The sequence below is a fragment of the Phalaenopsis equestris genome, unplaced genomic scaffold (genome assembly GCF_001263595.1).
Source record: "Phalaenopsis equestris unplaced genomic scaffold, ASM126359v1 Scaffold000002, whole genome shotgun sequence".
Lineage (NCBI taxonomy): Eukaryota > Viridiplantae > Streptophyta > Magnoliopsida > Asparagales > Orchidaceae > Phalaenopsis > Phalaenopsis equestris.
The window spans coordinates 57,248,710-57,263,296 of NW_018164444.1; the positions used below are offsets into that span (position 1 = coordinate 57,248,710).

At 33.6% G+C, this 14,587-nt stretch overlaps 2 protein-coding genes across 2 annotated transcripts in view; one reads left to right on the forward strand and one right to left on the reverse strand.

The window, feature by feature from the left end:
• The first annotated feature begins 1,940 nt into the window (after nt 1-1,940).
• Nucleotides 1,941-6,841, forward strand: LOC110029823 (SPX domain-containing protein 4). Its single transcript, XM_020732287.1, has 3 exons — nt 1,941-2,412; nt 5,826-5,985; nt 6,068-6,841. Exons 1-3 carry the CDS (start codon nt 2,167-2,169, stop codon nt 6,532-6,534), a joined length of 873 nt encoding a protein of 290 aa, XP_020587946.1. The 5' UTR covers nt 1,941-2,166; the 3' UTR covers nt 6,535-6,841.
• A 412-nt stretch (nt 6,842-7,253) lies between these two features.
• LOC110031693 (transmembrane protein 184B-like) overlaps nt 7,254-14,587 on the reverse strand; it is a 25,031-nt gene continuing 17,697 nt past the window's right edge. The window contains exons 4-7 of the mRNA XM_020735033.1: nt 9,509-9,658; nt 9,099-9,384; nt 7,983-8,216; nt 7,254-7,899 (exon numbers count right to left, since the gene is read on the reverse strand). Of these exons, the coding sequence (XP_020590692.1) occupies nt 7,534-7,899; nt 7,983-8,216; nt 9,099-9,384; nt 9,509-9,658 (1,036 nt within the window). The 3' untranslated portion in view covers nt 7,254-7,533. The remainder of the gene's footprint in view (nt 7,900-7,982; nt 8,217-9,098; nt 9,385-9,508; nt 9,659-14,587) is intronic.

Sequence of the window (14,587 nt, forward strand, 5' to 3'; positions counted from 1 at the left end):
TAAATTTTTTAATTATTTAATACAATCATTCAAGATTATTATAAACATTCAATGTGTCTTGTTATATCGTTTACATATAAATATTTTTTTTAATTTATATACTACTGTCATAAAAGTACCGTCTAAATTTATACCATCTACTTTATTTCAATATCAATATTTTAGTCTTTTTCTGTTAGTATCATAAATTGGTGAACTCCATCCTATTCATGCATACAAATTCAAGCATATGATATAGTTCACATCATTCATATCTTCTTTTCATTCAATTATACATTTAAATAATACATAATATTAAAATTTCAAAAAATGTATATTCATCACAATGATATGATATGACCAACTTCTAAAAAATCATTTAAATCACAGTACAATTGTGCAATCAAGCTTCAGTAACAATCAATAAATTTGGTATAAGAGAAACAAAAGATACTATAACTTAAAAGTAATAGCACTCATCCCGATCCTAGAAGCTTTCCTTACGACTAACTTCTATCTCCTCTTTCAAAATAACACTTCTCTACTCCCCTCTTTTCTACAATTATCCAACTCATTCTCCTTTAACTTCTAATTCAATTGTTTGTCACATTAAATAGACTAATATTAATTCATGGACCTTTAATATTAAATTAAAAACACTTTTAATTAAAATAATTTATTTAATTAAAACATAAAATCATAAACCCTTACCTTGATTACTCCTCTCATTCAAAATGAAATTTCTTCCGCTTCTTCTTCATCTTACCTTCCGATTGGATTGATGCAACTCTTCCCGCACTTCCACAATGCTCGGCCGATTCAATCATGACATTATTAACTCAATTCTTAAATTAAAAAAAAAACTTTTTTTTTAAACTTTTATCATAAAAACAGTACTTCAATTCGGTCTCCTAAGCCATGCCTCATCTTCTCTCTTTTTCTTCTTCCTTCATGTTTATACAAGGGTTGCTCCTATCCCCTTCGCACGCAATGCCTCCAGCCCTCTGCACACCAACTCTCCACTGGATCGATTGTCCTCTGGGTCAGTTGACCCTTAGTCGGCCACAACCAATCTCCGACTCATGAATATATTTATTTATTCTAACTGACTTTCACCTGCTGACATATGCTCCGCTTTGAATCGTTCAATTCGTGAATAATCTGGTCAATGATGTTTTGATTATACATACATGAAAATTTTGGGAGGTATGATTGTAAAAAAAAAAAGTAAAATTTAAGCGTTAGATATGTAAATACAGATGAATTGAGTGGAATGTATCCAAATGCCCCATTAGATAGAAATATTCTTTCCGTATATAGAAAAATCACATAGCATGGATGCCAAGTGCCATCTAATTACCAATAAACAGCTTTCTTTATATCTTCAGCCTAATCTTGACAAAGTCTTTAAAACTACAACAAAATTGAGAGAAATTACAAAATTATCATTTCATTCAAATCAATTTTGCATTTCTATTTAATATGTATGACAAAAGGGTACTAAAAAAACAACTTTTATTCTTGACTATTCTTTATTAAGCTACTCTGCTGAATTGGAGAAAATATTGTAATTCTGCACATAGAGTTATTCTTGAATTGGAGAAAATATTGTAATTCTGCACATAGAGTTATGTGCGAAGTCTAATGAAATCACGTCACGTGATAGTGACAAAAAAAAATAATAAAATCTGATCGGTAACACAAAAGAATATTCCTCACGTATTATTCAAGTGTTATTGTGTGTTTTTCAAGTATTGTTGATGTGTTATTGTGTTATTATAATATTTTGAATAACACGGGAGAATATGTGTTGCCCGGCAGATTTTATTATTTTTTCTATCAATTCTACGTGTCATGATTTTATTTGACTCCACACTTAAGCTTACCTAGATAATTGTGATGCAAATTTTTTTGGCTGAACGGAGACATTAAATATAACGACGTAGCCAATTCTGCACGCCGATTATTACAGACATGAAAAATTGGAATTTGTATCATCTAATGTCTAAAATGCTAACGGATAATCCAGCAGTCGACAGAATATACCTTGCCGCCGGCCCTCCCAGAAATACTATGACGGCACCACAAAAAAAATTCCAACTTTCACCTTCGTTCCGTCCGATTGGCAAATTGGCCGCCATAGGGTTTTGAAGCGATAGTGGGCGATTGATTTCTTGGCGGAGAAAGATGAAGTTTGGGAAGGATTTTCGAACTCACCTCGACGAAACGCTGCCGGAATGGCGGGATAAGTTTCTCAGTTACAAGCCCTTGAAGAAGCTGATCAAAAACCTTCAACCAGACGGCGATGAAGGTGCCGACGGCCATCCATGGTTGGGACTTGAGGAATGGTTTGTGCGAATTCTTGATGAGGAGCTCGAAAAGTTTAATGATTTTTATGTTGACAAGGAGGAGGAGTTCGTCATTCGCTTGCAGGTGAAGCCTTTTTTGCTATCTGATATGTGTAGCTTCTCTGATGAAGTAAAAAGCCGTGTACTTTCTTGGTTTTCATTCCATATCCTCCTTTTTTTTTCGCAGGCATCGGTATTAAATGACTTGAAAATAATTTTATTAATTTGTGCTATAGATTTGCTCATTGATGATATATTCTGCCTTGGTGTTTTGAAAGGACTGTTTATATTATGTGCTCGGCACTGTTCTCATTTTAAGTTTTGATTTGGGAAATTTACATATGTAGCACACAATTCTTATGTATCTACATATCTCACACCTAAATTTTGATATTACATATATAGAACTTTGTTGCTTTAAAGCTATGCATGAAAAGATTAAAGATTTGAGTGCTATGTGTGTACATATGAAAGTGTAGGCCATTTTGATGTTACTCGCATACCAGATGTCTAGAGTTTAGAGTACGATGAATGATATTGCGTTTAATTGGAAGGATATATTATTATGCAAAATGTTATACATGTGCAAACGTCAAATGACTCACTAGATTCCACATTGATCAATTGTTAAGATCCAGGAGAGAGTGAAGCATAGCCCCATGTTGAAAACTGAATGATATTTGGATTCTTAGTGTGCTATCAATGACTTTTACTTATTACCTTAAGCTTTTGAGTTGATAGGTGCCCATTCATTAGTATATTAAACTTATCTTAGGTCTTTCGTATCCTGCCTTTATATAGAGTGGTATTAAAACTAATAAGTCATCTAAGGATTAAATATTCTATGGTTTGTTGTGCCCTTGATATGAATAATAAGAATTCATCTAAATTTAGACGAGAAGACTTTCTTTATTCCAGGGTTTAAAATAGATTATAACGGGAATAAATTATGCATTGTGCTATGAGTAAGCAAGGGCAACAAAACAAGTATGAATAAAATATAACTCACAAATTTTAATTGATTTAGTTGTACTGACCCACGCCTACTAAAAAATAGTGGTTTTGATGAAACCTAGGAAGGTAGCATTCAATGAGACCACCTTTTCAACTACAAATAATCCTAACATTCTTGATGATAAAGTTTTTTCATTGACTTCAAAAAATCTAGATACACTAATCGATCATTTATCTATGAAGGATAACAAAGCTGTATGAAGATGAAGAAGATATTATTTTGCATGACTCACAATATTTTCTTCCTCCTAATAAGTATTTGAATCTATGGATGTGAAATCTTTGGCACAACTAATAAAGTTACACGTACACTGATAAAGAAATGCTGCTCCTCGAATAAGTCAAAAATCTCCTTTGAAGTGCAAGGCATGCTTGACATAAAAGAATCTAGAAATGTTGTCCAATTCAGCAAAGAAGATAACAATACTTGCTTCCTGGTCAAGGATATCGAGCAACGCTATGGAAATTGTTTAGATAAATAAAAGTGTGGATATTTTGGACCAATTTGAAAAGTTTAAGTTTGAGGATATTGTGGTTAAATCTTTAGATTGCAATTTTAAGCCAAATCATCTGTTAATATTCACACCAACTGATTGAATTATAGTAAGAATTCAATGTGGTATAGTAACCTGTTAGGCAGACTTTCAGAGTTATATGAAAGCTGAATATTTATACATAAGAATATTTATAGTTGCCTGATTATGATACTTTCATGACTCTTCTTAGCACTATATCCCTATAGAATTGATGAACTTAAGCTGATTATTTTAAATAATAGTACTATACCAAAGTTGAGAGATCCTCTTAACCAAATGTTGTAAATTCAAGAATCCGGAGATCTTCAATCAATGAGGGTTCCCCTATAAGAGCTGAAAAATCAAGAAAATTGTCTGCTTTCAAATATGAGTCCAGGAAATATTTTCCAATGATCAGAGACTCCCATTGCTGGTCTTCTCGACATAGTTGATTTGTGTATTGAAGTTTTTTTTTTCTTAAAGAACGGTGATGTTCCCCTTTTGATTTGTGTATTGTAGGTTTTCTCCTCCTAGAAAACTATGATGTGCCCCTGGTTCTTATAAATGAAATAATGCGTTCCATCTATTATTGTCCCCAATATTTTTTGTTTCGCGCAATAGAACTCTTTTCTGAAAGTAATATATTGTGTCTAATGGTTCTGAGAGAATTGGGTGTTCCCAGCTGAGATCTCGCTGTCTAAACCTTTTAGTAACTGAGTTTGTTTTAAGATGAATAAATGACCTTTCTTTGTATGCTTATTTTACATTCTACATATTAAATTCCAAATTCCATCTCAAAATTGGATCATTACTTTCCCTGGAAAATAAGCTCGTTAATATACTAATTGCAATTTGTTTGTCATTAAAAGAATTTTACAAGTTCATATTGATACCGCCTTTCGTTTTAGAGTGCATAATATAAGAATGAATTTTTCCTTTACAGCTTCCACTTTGTGATGAGTTCTGCCAACAACCTTTTTAGATCATTCTCATTCAGCTGATGTCAAATGTTTTTGACATCATGTTAATATGAAATGGTTATTTGTGAAATATGACATTTTCTATTCTGTTAAACTATTCGTACTCCTTTTTCTAAATTCAGTGTGCTTTAATTCTACTTCTCGCTTGTCTGCTATAACCATTGACCATGGTAGGTCTTTCCTCTTCTAATTATACTTGGAAAAACAATTATTTATTTTTAAAATACAGGAACCAGAGATTTCCCACCACACTGTCTTTATACAATGACATTTGTTAAAATATATAGGTCAGTTTTATCTTTATACAGTTGATATGCTTTGAACTTGAGTGGAATATTTCACACAAGACTTCATGTGTGAAAGGAGAAACATGATAAGTATTTCCGGCATGAGTAGGCAGATCAAAAATGTGCTTATATATTAAACATGATAAGTATTTCCAGCATGAGTAGGCAGATCAAAAATGTGCTTATATATTAACAAATGTCATTGTTAATTCTCTTGATTTTCCATTATCAACAAATGCCATGAGAGGATGATTAACTTAACCTTGATTATGAATGCGATCATATACTGACTAACAAGTGATTTTTATATTCCAAATGTCATTATTAATTAATTTTCTTGCTTCAACAATTGGGATTTATCCAAAAGAAATTGTGACTTTTATCCACTTCTCAAGAAGAATCTGAGAGACTGTGGAATCTTATCTAGCTTCTTCTCTGTTTCACATTGCATATAGCGCCAGATAAACCCAGAGAATAATGCTTTCTAAATAGATTATATTATTTTAACTATTTTTATTACTGCTTTAGTTTGATTTTGAGTTATTTTATGAACCAATCCTTGCTAAAAATATCTGAATCTTTAACCTTTTTTGCGAAAATAGTTTTGTGAATGGCACCTGGAATTAGACATGCTTATTAGTTTGTTATTAGTCCTATATCAACTTAATGATTTACTGTTCTTATCCCTGGTCTTCTTGGCAGGAACTCAAGGAAAGAATTGAGAAATTGAGAATAAAACAAAGGGGAGCTCTTACATCTGAGACTAAGTTTAGCGAGGAAATGTTTGAGATTCGCAAGGCATTTGTGACCATCCATGGGGAGATGGTGCTCCTGAAAAATTATAGCTCCTTAAACTTTGCAGGTATATCAAAAGATTTAGTCCCTCACCACTGAAACTGTAATAAATAACAAAAGCAGCATTTGTCTTTGTGTGTTCTTAAAAGGCCTTGTAAAGATACTTAAGAAGTATGACAAAAGGACTGGAGGCTTACTGAGTCTTCCTTTCACTCGGCGTGCGCTCCATCAGCCGTTTTTCACAACGGAGCCTCTGACAAGGTTAGTCCACGAATGTGAAGCCAACCTCGAACTCCTCTTCCCCATGGAAGCAGAAGTCACTGATGCAGGCTCTGCGGAGAAGAGTGGAAGTTTGAACAATAAGAACAGAGATGCTGAAACAGGATCTCTGCATGAGGATGTTGACAATATTTGCCGCAGCACATTGGCTGCATTGAAAGCGATACAGGGTCTCCGTCGAGCCAGTTCGACCTACAATCCCTTATCGATTGGACAGTTTTTTCGTGATCAAGATGGTTGCTCAACGGCTGTCACAAGCGAGAACTCTGCATTGAACTGTGAGAGCACCTTGCATAGCAAAGATGTTGATCAAGGGAGCGTAAATTCTGGCGACTGAGTGCCTGCAATCATGTCGATAACAATTGCTTTTGCATTTTCGGTTGATGTGCTATATTTGATGATCTGTTCATGTAGTAAATTGATCTTAGTGATCATTTGCTAATGACAAATGTACAAAGAGTTTTGCCCCCTTATTAAGTTTGAATAAAGTTTCCAAGGCTTTCGCCTTTTTTTTTGTCATTTCAGAAAAATTTAGCAAATTTACGTAGTTTGTGTACCTAGAATACTGTTTTTTATCCTGCTAGAAGAAAACGGGGGAAGACACAAATGTAGATGAATTCAGTAGTCTCTTCCTGGTTTTTAAGCGCCCATTTGTTTGTTTTGAAGTGCTTTTTAAATTTATCTGTAGTTTGAAGGTCGTATTTGAAGAAATTTTTCTGTAATTTTTCAGTGGCAAAGGCTATGATTTATCTGTAATTAGTGATTTGGAAAAAACTTTTTTGTTTAGCATTTTAGAGCATGCAGTTTAGATGAATTGGCTATGTCATCAACACAATTACAACAGTAGAAATGAAAAGTAAAGGTTCATGGATCCCAATCCAATATTTGGCATAAGATCAAAATTATTGATGATTTAATCACCATATGCAATTCCAATGAATCAGATTTAGCATAATTTCAAAATCTCCAATAATACTCGACCAATCCAAAATTTTGTGCGCAAATCAAGAACAAAAACAGAAATTACTATATAAAATAAAGTCTAAAATCCATTGGGGGACCCAAAAAAACCAAAGAAACTGCCTAGATATTTCCATATACACAACCAGCAGTCACCAACACTGCCCAGTTGTCCTACAAATCACAAAGGAAACAAATGTTCTTTATTTACTATCAAGTTGATTGTTGAAGTTGTCATAAACTGTCAAACATCTGCATCTGTTGATATCGGTGGTTCAGCAATTTGGTAAACCAGACCAAAATAATCATCACCAACTTTAGAACCTCGTAAATGAAGTTCTGCATCATCAAGTATAGAGTACTTTAATCAAAGTTGTCATCTGATTGGATCCCCAACAGGGGGAACCTTAGAAGGGTAGGTAGAAAGTTCAGTGTCTAGTAGAATTGATAAATCATATGGTTTTGCAGCGGAAGCAGATGACTCCTTGAGCAAGGATGATTTAATGAGTTCCAAGTCAACCAGGTCTGGCAAAGCATTTGAAACGGCCGGACTGTTGGAACCTGATGTGGAGACACTAGAAAGTTGGATATCATCAAGCCTGCCGCCATACATTTGCCGATTTTTTCTCACTGCATCCATCTCCTGCCCGGTTGGCACAAAGGTTCTCGATCGATATTTTCTGGCTCCATCATCTGTCTCAGTGTTATTGTAAAGCACATAATCATGGTATGTTGGGGCAAACTGAGCGAATAAGCTTCTGTTCAGGACAATGGTGAAAATAAACCCAAAAAAAAAAAATCACATTAGCAGGTTTTTTAGTTTACCTGGTGAACCGTATCATGGTAGAAATCAGTAAATTTTAGAGCATGAGAAAAACTGCCAATCAGACCACTGGAACCACCGATATTGGCACCTGCATACTCCTTATAGGGAAAAGCATAGAAGTGGCCGACAGCAGCGACAAGCATCTCCACGCACAAAACAAAATTTTGGAGATCTGCAGCTTCATTGGCATTACTTATGAGTCCAGACTTTGCAGCAAGGAAGACCAAAACACCCTGCGTGTAAACATGCGCCGGTCAGTTTAAAACTTCTGCATCATAATTTCATGCATTCTTTAATAAGAGAAGACATTCCTTGCGTATATTCCAAGAGTTGATAAAGCTACTATGGTATATTGGCCACCTCATGTTAAAAAAAAAATAGGAAGATTTACATGCATATCATTCAATTCCTATGTATTAGAAAAGAAATCTAGAGGCACTAAAAAAATAGAAAATGAAGAAATCAGTCAAGACATTATTACATGGTGAGATCAAGAAGAATAAAAGCAATAAGAATAGTTCTGAGGGTAGGAAGATTTACATGCATACCATTCAATTCCTATGTATTTGAAAAGAAATCTAGAGGCACTAAAAAAATAGAAAATGAAGAAATCAGTCAAGACATTATTACATGGTGAGATCAAGAAGAATAAAAGCAATAAGAATAGTTCTGAGGGATGAAAATGGCGTATTGAATAAAGTACATATCGAATTAGATTTGCTAAAGTGGAAAATTAAGTTATATCACCCAAATCTTATTTAGATGTTTAATATTATAAGAAAAAAGTGGAAAGCCCATGTATTTGCACATACACATGCCACAACCAGATAATCACACAATAACAAAAAAAAAAAAGGTTTTTAGAGTTGTGCTTTTCCAGATTTTGGTGATATTAATATTAGTCGTTGGATGTTAATATCGTGAGAGAAGTTTTTTAATATGATAAAATTTTAATAATTTAATATAAAACAAAGCTCAAAAACTTCACGAAAAAACCTAAAAAAAAAATACCATGCATATTTAATCAAATAAAAGAAACATAAGATGAATGCGAACACAAAAGCAAGGTAAAGATAGGTTCCTTTCCACATTAACCAGAGCATTATCATACATACCTGCCAGTAAGTGAGAAAGACGACAGATTTGATTAAGATAAACTTCGGAACTGGATTGTAAGGCCGGAGCAGATCTCTACAAGCCACATAGAACAATGCAAGTGCATACAGCGCTACAGAATATGAAATTGTGTATGTGATTGTAATATAGAGATAGCCCTCGTTAACACTGAAATTCCCATCTTCATATTTCCCTTTCGAGTATAATATGAAGGTGATTGCAACTAGAATTGGCTTAAGTATCACAAATTGCAATGCACCTTGCTTGCACCTCCTAATAAAGCGCCTGTAAGAAAAGGACAGAACAGATTGATTGAAAAATATTGATCCATAGAATCTACATTAATAACGAACAATTCTAGGAAAACAGAACATAGTTCAAACAAGAATTTGATGAATGAGCAATTTACCCATCGAGAGAAATGGCAGGAAAGCAGCAAGTCATGAGCCCCCATGATGGCTTCAGCATTCGGCCACTTAAACTTACAACTACAGCACCTGCACCGCCCACCCAGGCCAAGCAGAGCGAAAGGAAGTTGTAGATGACCCAAGCTTCATAGCTGGAATAGAAAAATGATAGCATATTAGTTCTCTAACAAAATATGCTATGAAACTAATTAAGGCGCCTAAATGGCAATAAGAAATGCAATGTTTAGCTGAAAATCAAAAGCAGTTCCTCTGCAGTAAAAAGATGGGACATGCACACGAGCAGATTAAAATTTGCTAATCCAAAGCTTCATTTAACTGTTGCGTGGCATCTAAAAGTGAATAGCTTTATCAAACTATGAAGTAACAATAATTGAATAAGTGCTTTGGCGTCTTATCTTGGATGGTTAACTGCAAATTTTTTTTAACCATACTCTCATGCCTGCTGCAAGAAAATTTAAATATATGTTTCTAATTTATCAATACAAACAGAAACCGCAATAATCAAAATCTATTTAATATTGAGGACACAGAAGTAATTATATATTTCAAATCTAGCAAAATAAACCAGTATCATTTCGGTAAATTAGAGTAACAAAATACTTACACCCATAAGCCTTTGTTGCAAAAGCAAAATGAAAAAACAAAAAATATCATTCTTGATGTAGGAATGATTGATACCTCTTCTAGTTCTAGTCAAGAATTGCATCTAACCAAATACAAACAGTTGGGTAAGGCAGATATGCTGATGATGATATAATTCCCCTTTTTTTCTAAATATATCGCAACAGTTGGGTAAGGCTCAAGCACAGTTACGGTTAAGTACTGTAAGCATGAGGATCTTTACAGAAAAAGAAGGATGATTATAGGTTGAACGTCAAGACGATGAGGATTTTAATTGATCCTACCAAATTTCCTGAAGTGACCCAACTATTTGAATGCATCGTCGCCATGCACGAATTTCCCTGCTCAAATTATGAGTTCCACCAAATTTCTCTTCTTCGTATGGTATATTTGCAGTAATGGATACACGGTATACTTTTCTATCAATATGGATATAAGTAATATGAAGCTTCGTTCTACAACTTCCTATGGAAGATTGTGATTTTGGGTTTTTCATTATTCAATGGTAGTTTTTGGAAACTAGTTGCTGGAAATTTGAGAGTGGATTCTATTTGGTGGTGGTATAGAGTCTGCTTCCTTTTGGATTGAATTCCTCCAGCAGAATCTAGGAGAATAATAAGAGATATCTGACGCGAAGCGTATGAGAATCTAACAGTAAGAAGGGTAATAAGATTTAGGGTCTGTTTGGAGCACCTGCAACGGTTTAAAGAAGCAGCCGTGAAGCTGTTGAAGAAGAAGTTCAAAAGACTAAGTTAACTATTACATTTTAATTTCAAAAAGTCAGACCGCAACTTTCCGGCATCCCTCGCACTTTAACACAATAGGTTAAAAAAAAATAGCTTTCTAGCACACAAATTTCTAAAAAACAACAAGAAAACAATTCCACAAACAGAGCTGCGATGATGATCTAAAAAGCAAAGCAACCAGAAAGCTAGCCTAAACTGATCCTTAGTTACATGATGTTTGTCTTATTTGATGCAAAAAGTAGAGCATTGTGCTAGGTAATTGATTGCCAACAAAAACTTTTTTGTCAAAAAATCATGACATGAATCTTTAAATTATTGTGTTGTATGCTTGTCTTATTTGGGATTTGTTGGTAAACTTTAATTATTATTATTAGTATATGGGAACATTGTGCTTATAAAAAGGGGCCTGTATCGAGTAATTTCTATTAAATTTATCATTAGGAATGCAAGTCCTATTCTTCTACTAGAAGAAGTGGAAGCCTAAAAATTTCATAAGTTTTTTCTTTGCACAAACAACAAACTTACTTTAGTGACTTCTTTCTTTTTTTATTTCTTTATAAATCATATCATTGATTTGCATGCTTGATCGAATTTATTCAAGTTGGATAGTGTGGTCTTCAATGATTGCATGATTTCAATTAATTGTACAATATTCCATGTTCATGATATCTAGAAGTTACTTCTAGTAGAAAAATATCATCATCTACATTGAGATTCAACATTGTTTCCAATTTTCATCTCAACTAACAATCAATTACCATAGAGTGTTTCATCAGTGTTAGATCTAAAGATCTAATCAAGATAGGCGGTCAATCAAATCATCTATTATTATAATTCGGACATCAAATCATGAAATGACGAAAAAGATTGTGTTTGTTGAAGAATTAACAATCGAGTGTTTCCAAAAGAATACAAACAATGGAAATTCTTGTATCTTGTCATTTAGACTGAAGAGAATGTCGTTAAGGGTCTGTATGCATGATCAAACTGTCAACTGGACATCACAGGAGAGAGATTGAATCTCCAAAAGCTAGACTATAGAAGTGAAATTCAAATTACAACACAAGGATAATTTTTTTTAATTTATTTAGATAAGCTTGCATTTGAATTCCTACTGAAACTATCATTAGCTGAATTAATCTAATTTATTATAATAGATAAAAATCTTACTCGTGTTCATTTAGAAAAGAGTCAAAACTTACCTATGTAGTATTTTGTCTATAAATAGATTTAATTTTCTATAAAAAAAATGAATGAATGATTTCTCACAAAACTCTCTCATTTTCTATCTCATTCTACTAATTCTCATACCTTAAGCTTAAAAACCACTATATTCTCTTTGCCAATGCCTGTAGCTTAGTGTTGCAGAAGACTTTTCCCAGGCAGTGTGGCACAAGTGCTCTGAGGTTATGAAGGTGATCGAAAAATTGCTTTTAATCCCCCTGCCACTGTTGTTTTTCAACTGCGTTATCTATCTCTGCATTTTGCTGAATTTATTGAAGTGATTTCTACCACGGCTTTGCTTCTCAGAAAGTCTTGACTCCATCAACTAACAATCTTAAGTGGATTAATCATTTCACGAAAAATCTAAGTTTCATTGCCATGTTAACATATGAAACCAATTTCGTTAAATAAAAAGAAATTTCCCAACAAAGATCCTTAATCTTTAAGGAGCTGTAACTTACACCTTGATAGTTTGAAACACCGAAGTATGCAACCCAACGTACATACTATAAGCAAAAAGGTCCACATAAATGATTATTCATAAGTCTAGAACAAAATTTACAAATGTACGTATTTTTTAAGGAAAATGGCTCTTCTCTACACTTGCAAACTATGGCATATATCTCATGCATGGCGTGCACAAGCCACAGTGACAATCACCGCAAGCAGCTCCGCGAACAGGGCAAATTGATCCTTTAAACCTATTATTGACTTCCACAGTCATAAAAAGAACCTAGATATCCACTTTAAAATAATGAGCCGTTTGAAGGGTTCCAAAACACGGCCTAAATAGCAGCTAGTTAAAAAATGAGGACCTGCATGCAAACTTTCCCTAAACAAACAAACACCATGATCAAACAATTATGAATTCATTTATGACCATCACCAATTAGCATCTAAAAATTTCTCCAATGGATACTGCTCATTAAATAACCGTCTAGTAAGCAGTAACACCAGTAAGCATCTTTTTCTAGCAGGCAACATTATAAATAATGCTTGAAAACCTTTTAAATTACTAAAATAACACGACATTAAAATAAATAACCACTACTAAAATGATAATAAAACGCTTTAAATAACAAGGTTACTTAAAGATAGATGAAGGTAACCAAGCATGTTTGTGTATTTGCAAAAACAAGGAGAGAGAGAGGGGGGGAGGCAACTATCTGGTCATAGCCTAGAATTCAGAACCATAGAAAAGGTAGAAATTTATATGAATTAAGGTTTCTGTGTAAAACATTCAATCATAAATTTATGAAAATATGGAAATAAAAAAAAGTTTAAAAATAAAAAAGAACATGCGGAAGTGATCAGCGCAGAAAGAGCAAAAGACGAGGAAACAACAAAAAATTAAGCTAAAAAAGGCAATGGATAAAATGACAGAAAATAACTTTTCGAATGACCATTCCAAATAATTTAGACCGCATTATCTTTTGGCAAAACTAACCCAAACTTTGAGTTCCACTTAGATATCTCATAATTTTTTATGATTACTTGGGCTATAATTTAAACAGATAAGATGTTTCAGCACAAATGTTTAAATATAATTGGAGTTAAGTTCATGGAGTGCACTTTCATTCAAATGTCAATGAGGGGACATTGATTTCTTCAGTATGAAGTCACTCCTTAGGGATAGCAATTCCTTTGTTTAATATAAAGTGAGCTTCAGATAAACCAGGCTAAATTAAAACTTTACTCACCCATCGAGTTTTGATTATTCTAATTTTATGATAATGTTTTACTAATTTAGTAATAACAATAATATTAATAATAATCAATATTTATCAATTATTTAGATTAGTTCATTCTTGTTTGATTAATTGAATTATTCTCAAAACATTTTATAATTACTTAGAATAGTTTGATTTTCCAACCATTAATTAAAAAATTAATAGTCTAACTGCTAAAGGGCATACATAATATATGAGGCTCTCTGCCAATGCTAGGTTCAATGGGTTGGCATAAGCAACTTTTAAGTCTAAACACACCCAACCAAAACCAACAATAACAATACATTAGCAGCTTAGGTAATATTTTTGGCATGATGTTACAAGTTAGACCCAAAACAATATTTTAGAATCATGTTAATCTACAATATTTTCATTTAACCTGACCAAAAAATAACTATTTCTTTTTACATTGATCCAAGCCAAATAATAAAAAAAACTCTATTTGAATCCATTACAAGATTGTTAAAATGTACGTGAGATGCCTAATGCTTTAACCCAGCTCGACATGACCTGATATGCCCAATGCCCCCATTTAGCAGCTTCAACCTTGTAATGTAGAAAGATCAGTTCTATGATTAAAATCTTTTGACTTAAAAGTCAGAGGAGAGCCCACTAAGGCTCTGTTTGGGGCTGCTTTTCTCATGCGGCGTGGCAACAAATAGCGAAAAATTACTGTTTGGCTTCCGGCTTCGCGGCACAAGGACGTCAGAGCGGGCGGAAAGCGGGCCGCGGGGTACAC

Bases quoted from the DNA above. Each gene is read 5' to 3' on its own strand.
- LOC110029823 (XM_020732287.1), top strand. From the start codon at position 2,167: ATGAAGTTTGGGAAGGATTTTCGAACTCACCTCGACGAAACGCTGCCG. The intron at 2,413-5,825 runs GTGAAGCCTTTT...TCTTCTTGGCAG, and splicing joins AGTTCGTCATTCGCTTGCAG to GAACTCAAGGAAAGAATTGA. The intron at 5,986-6,067 runs GTATATCAAAAG...TGTTCTTAAAAG, and splicing joins TAGCTCCTTAAACTTTGCAG to GCCTTGTAAAGATACTTAAG.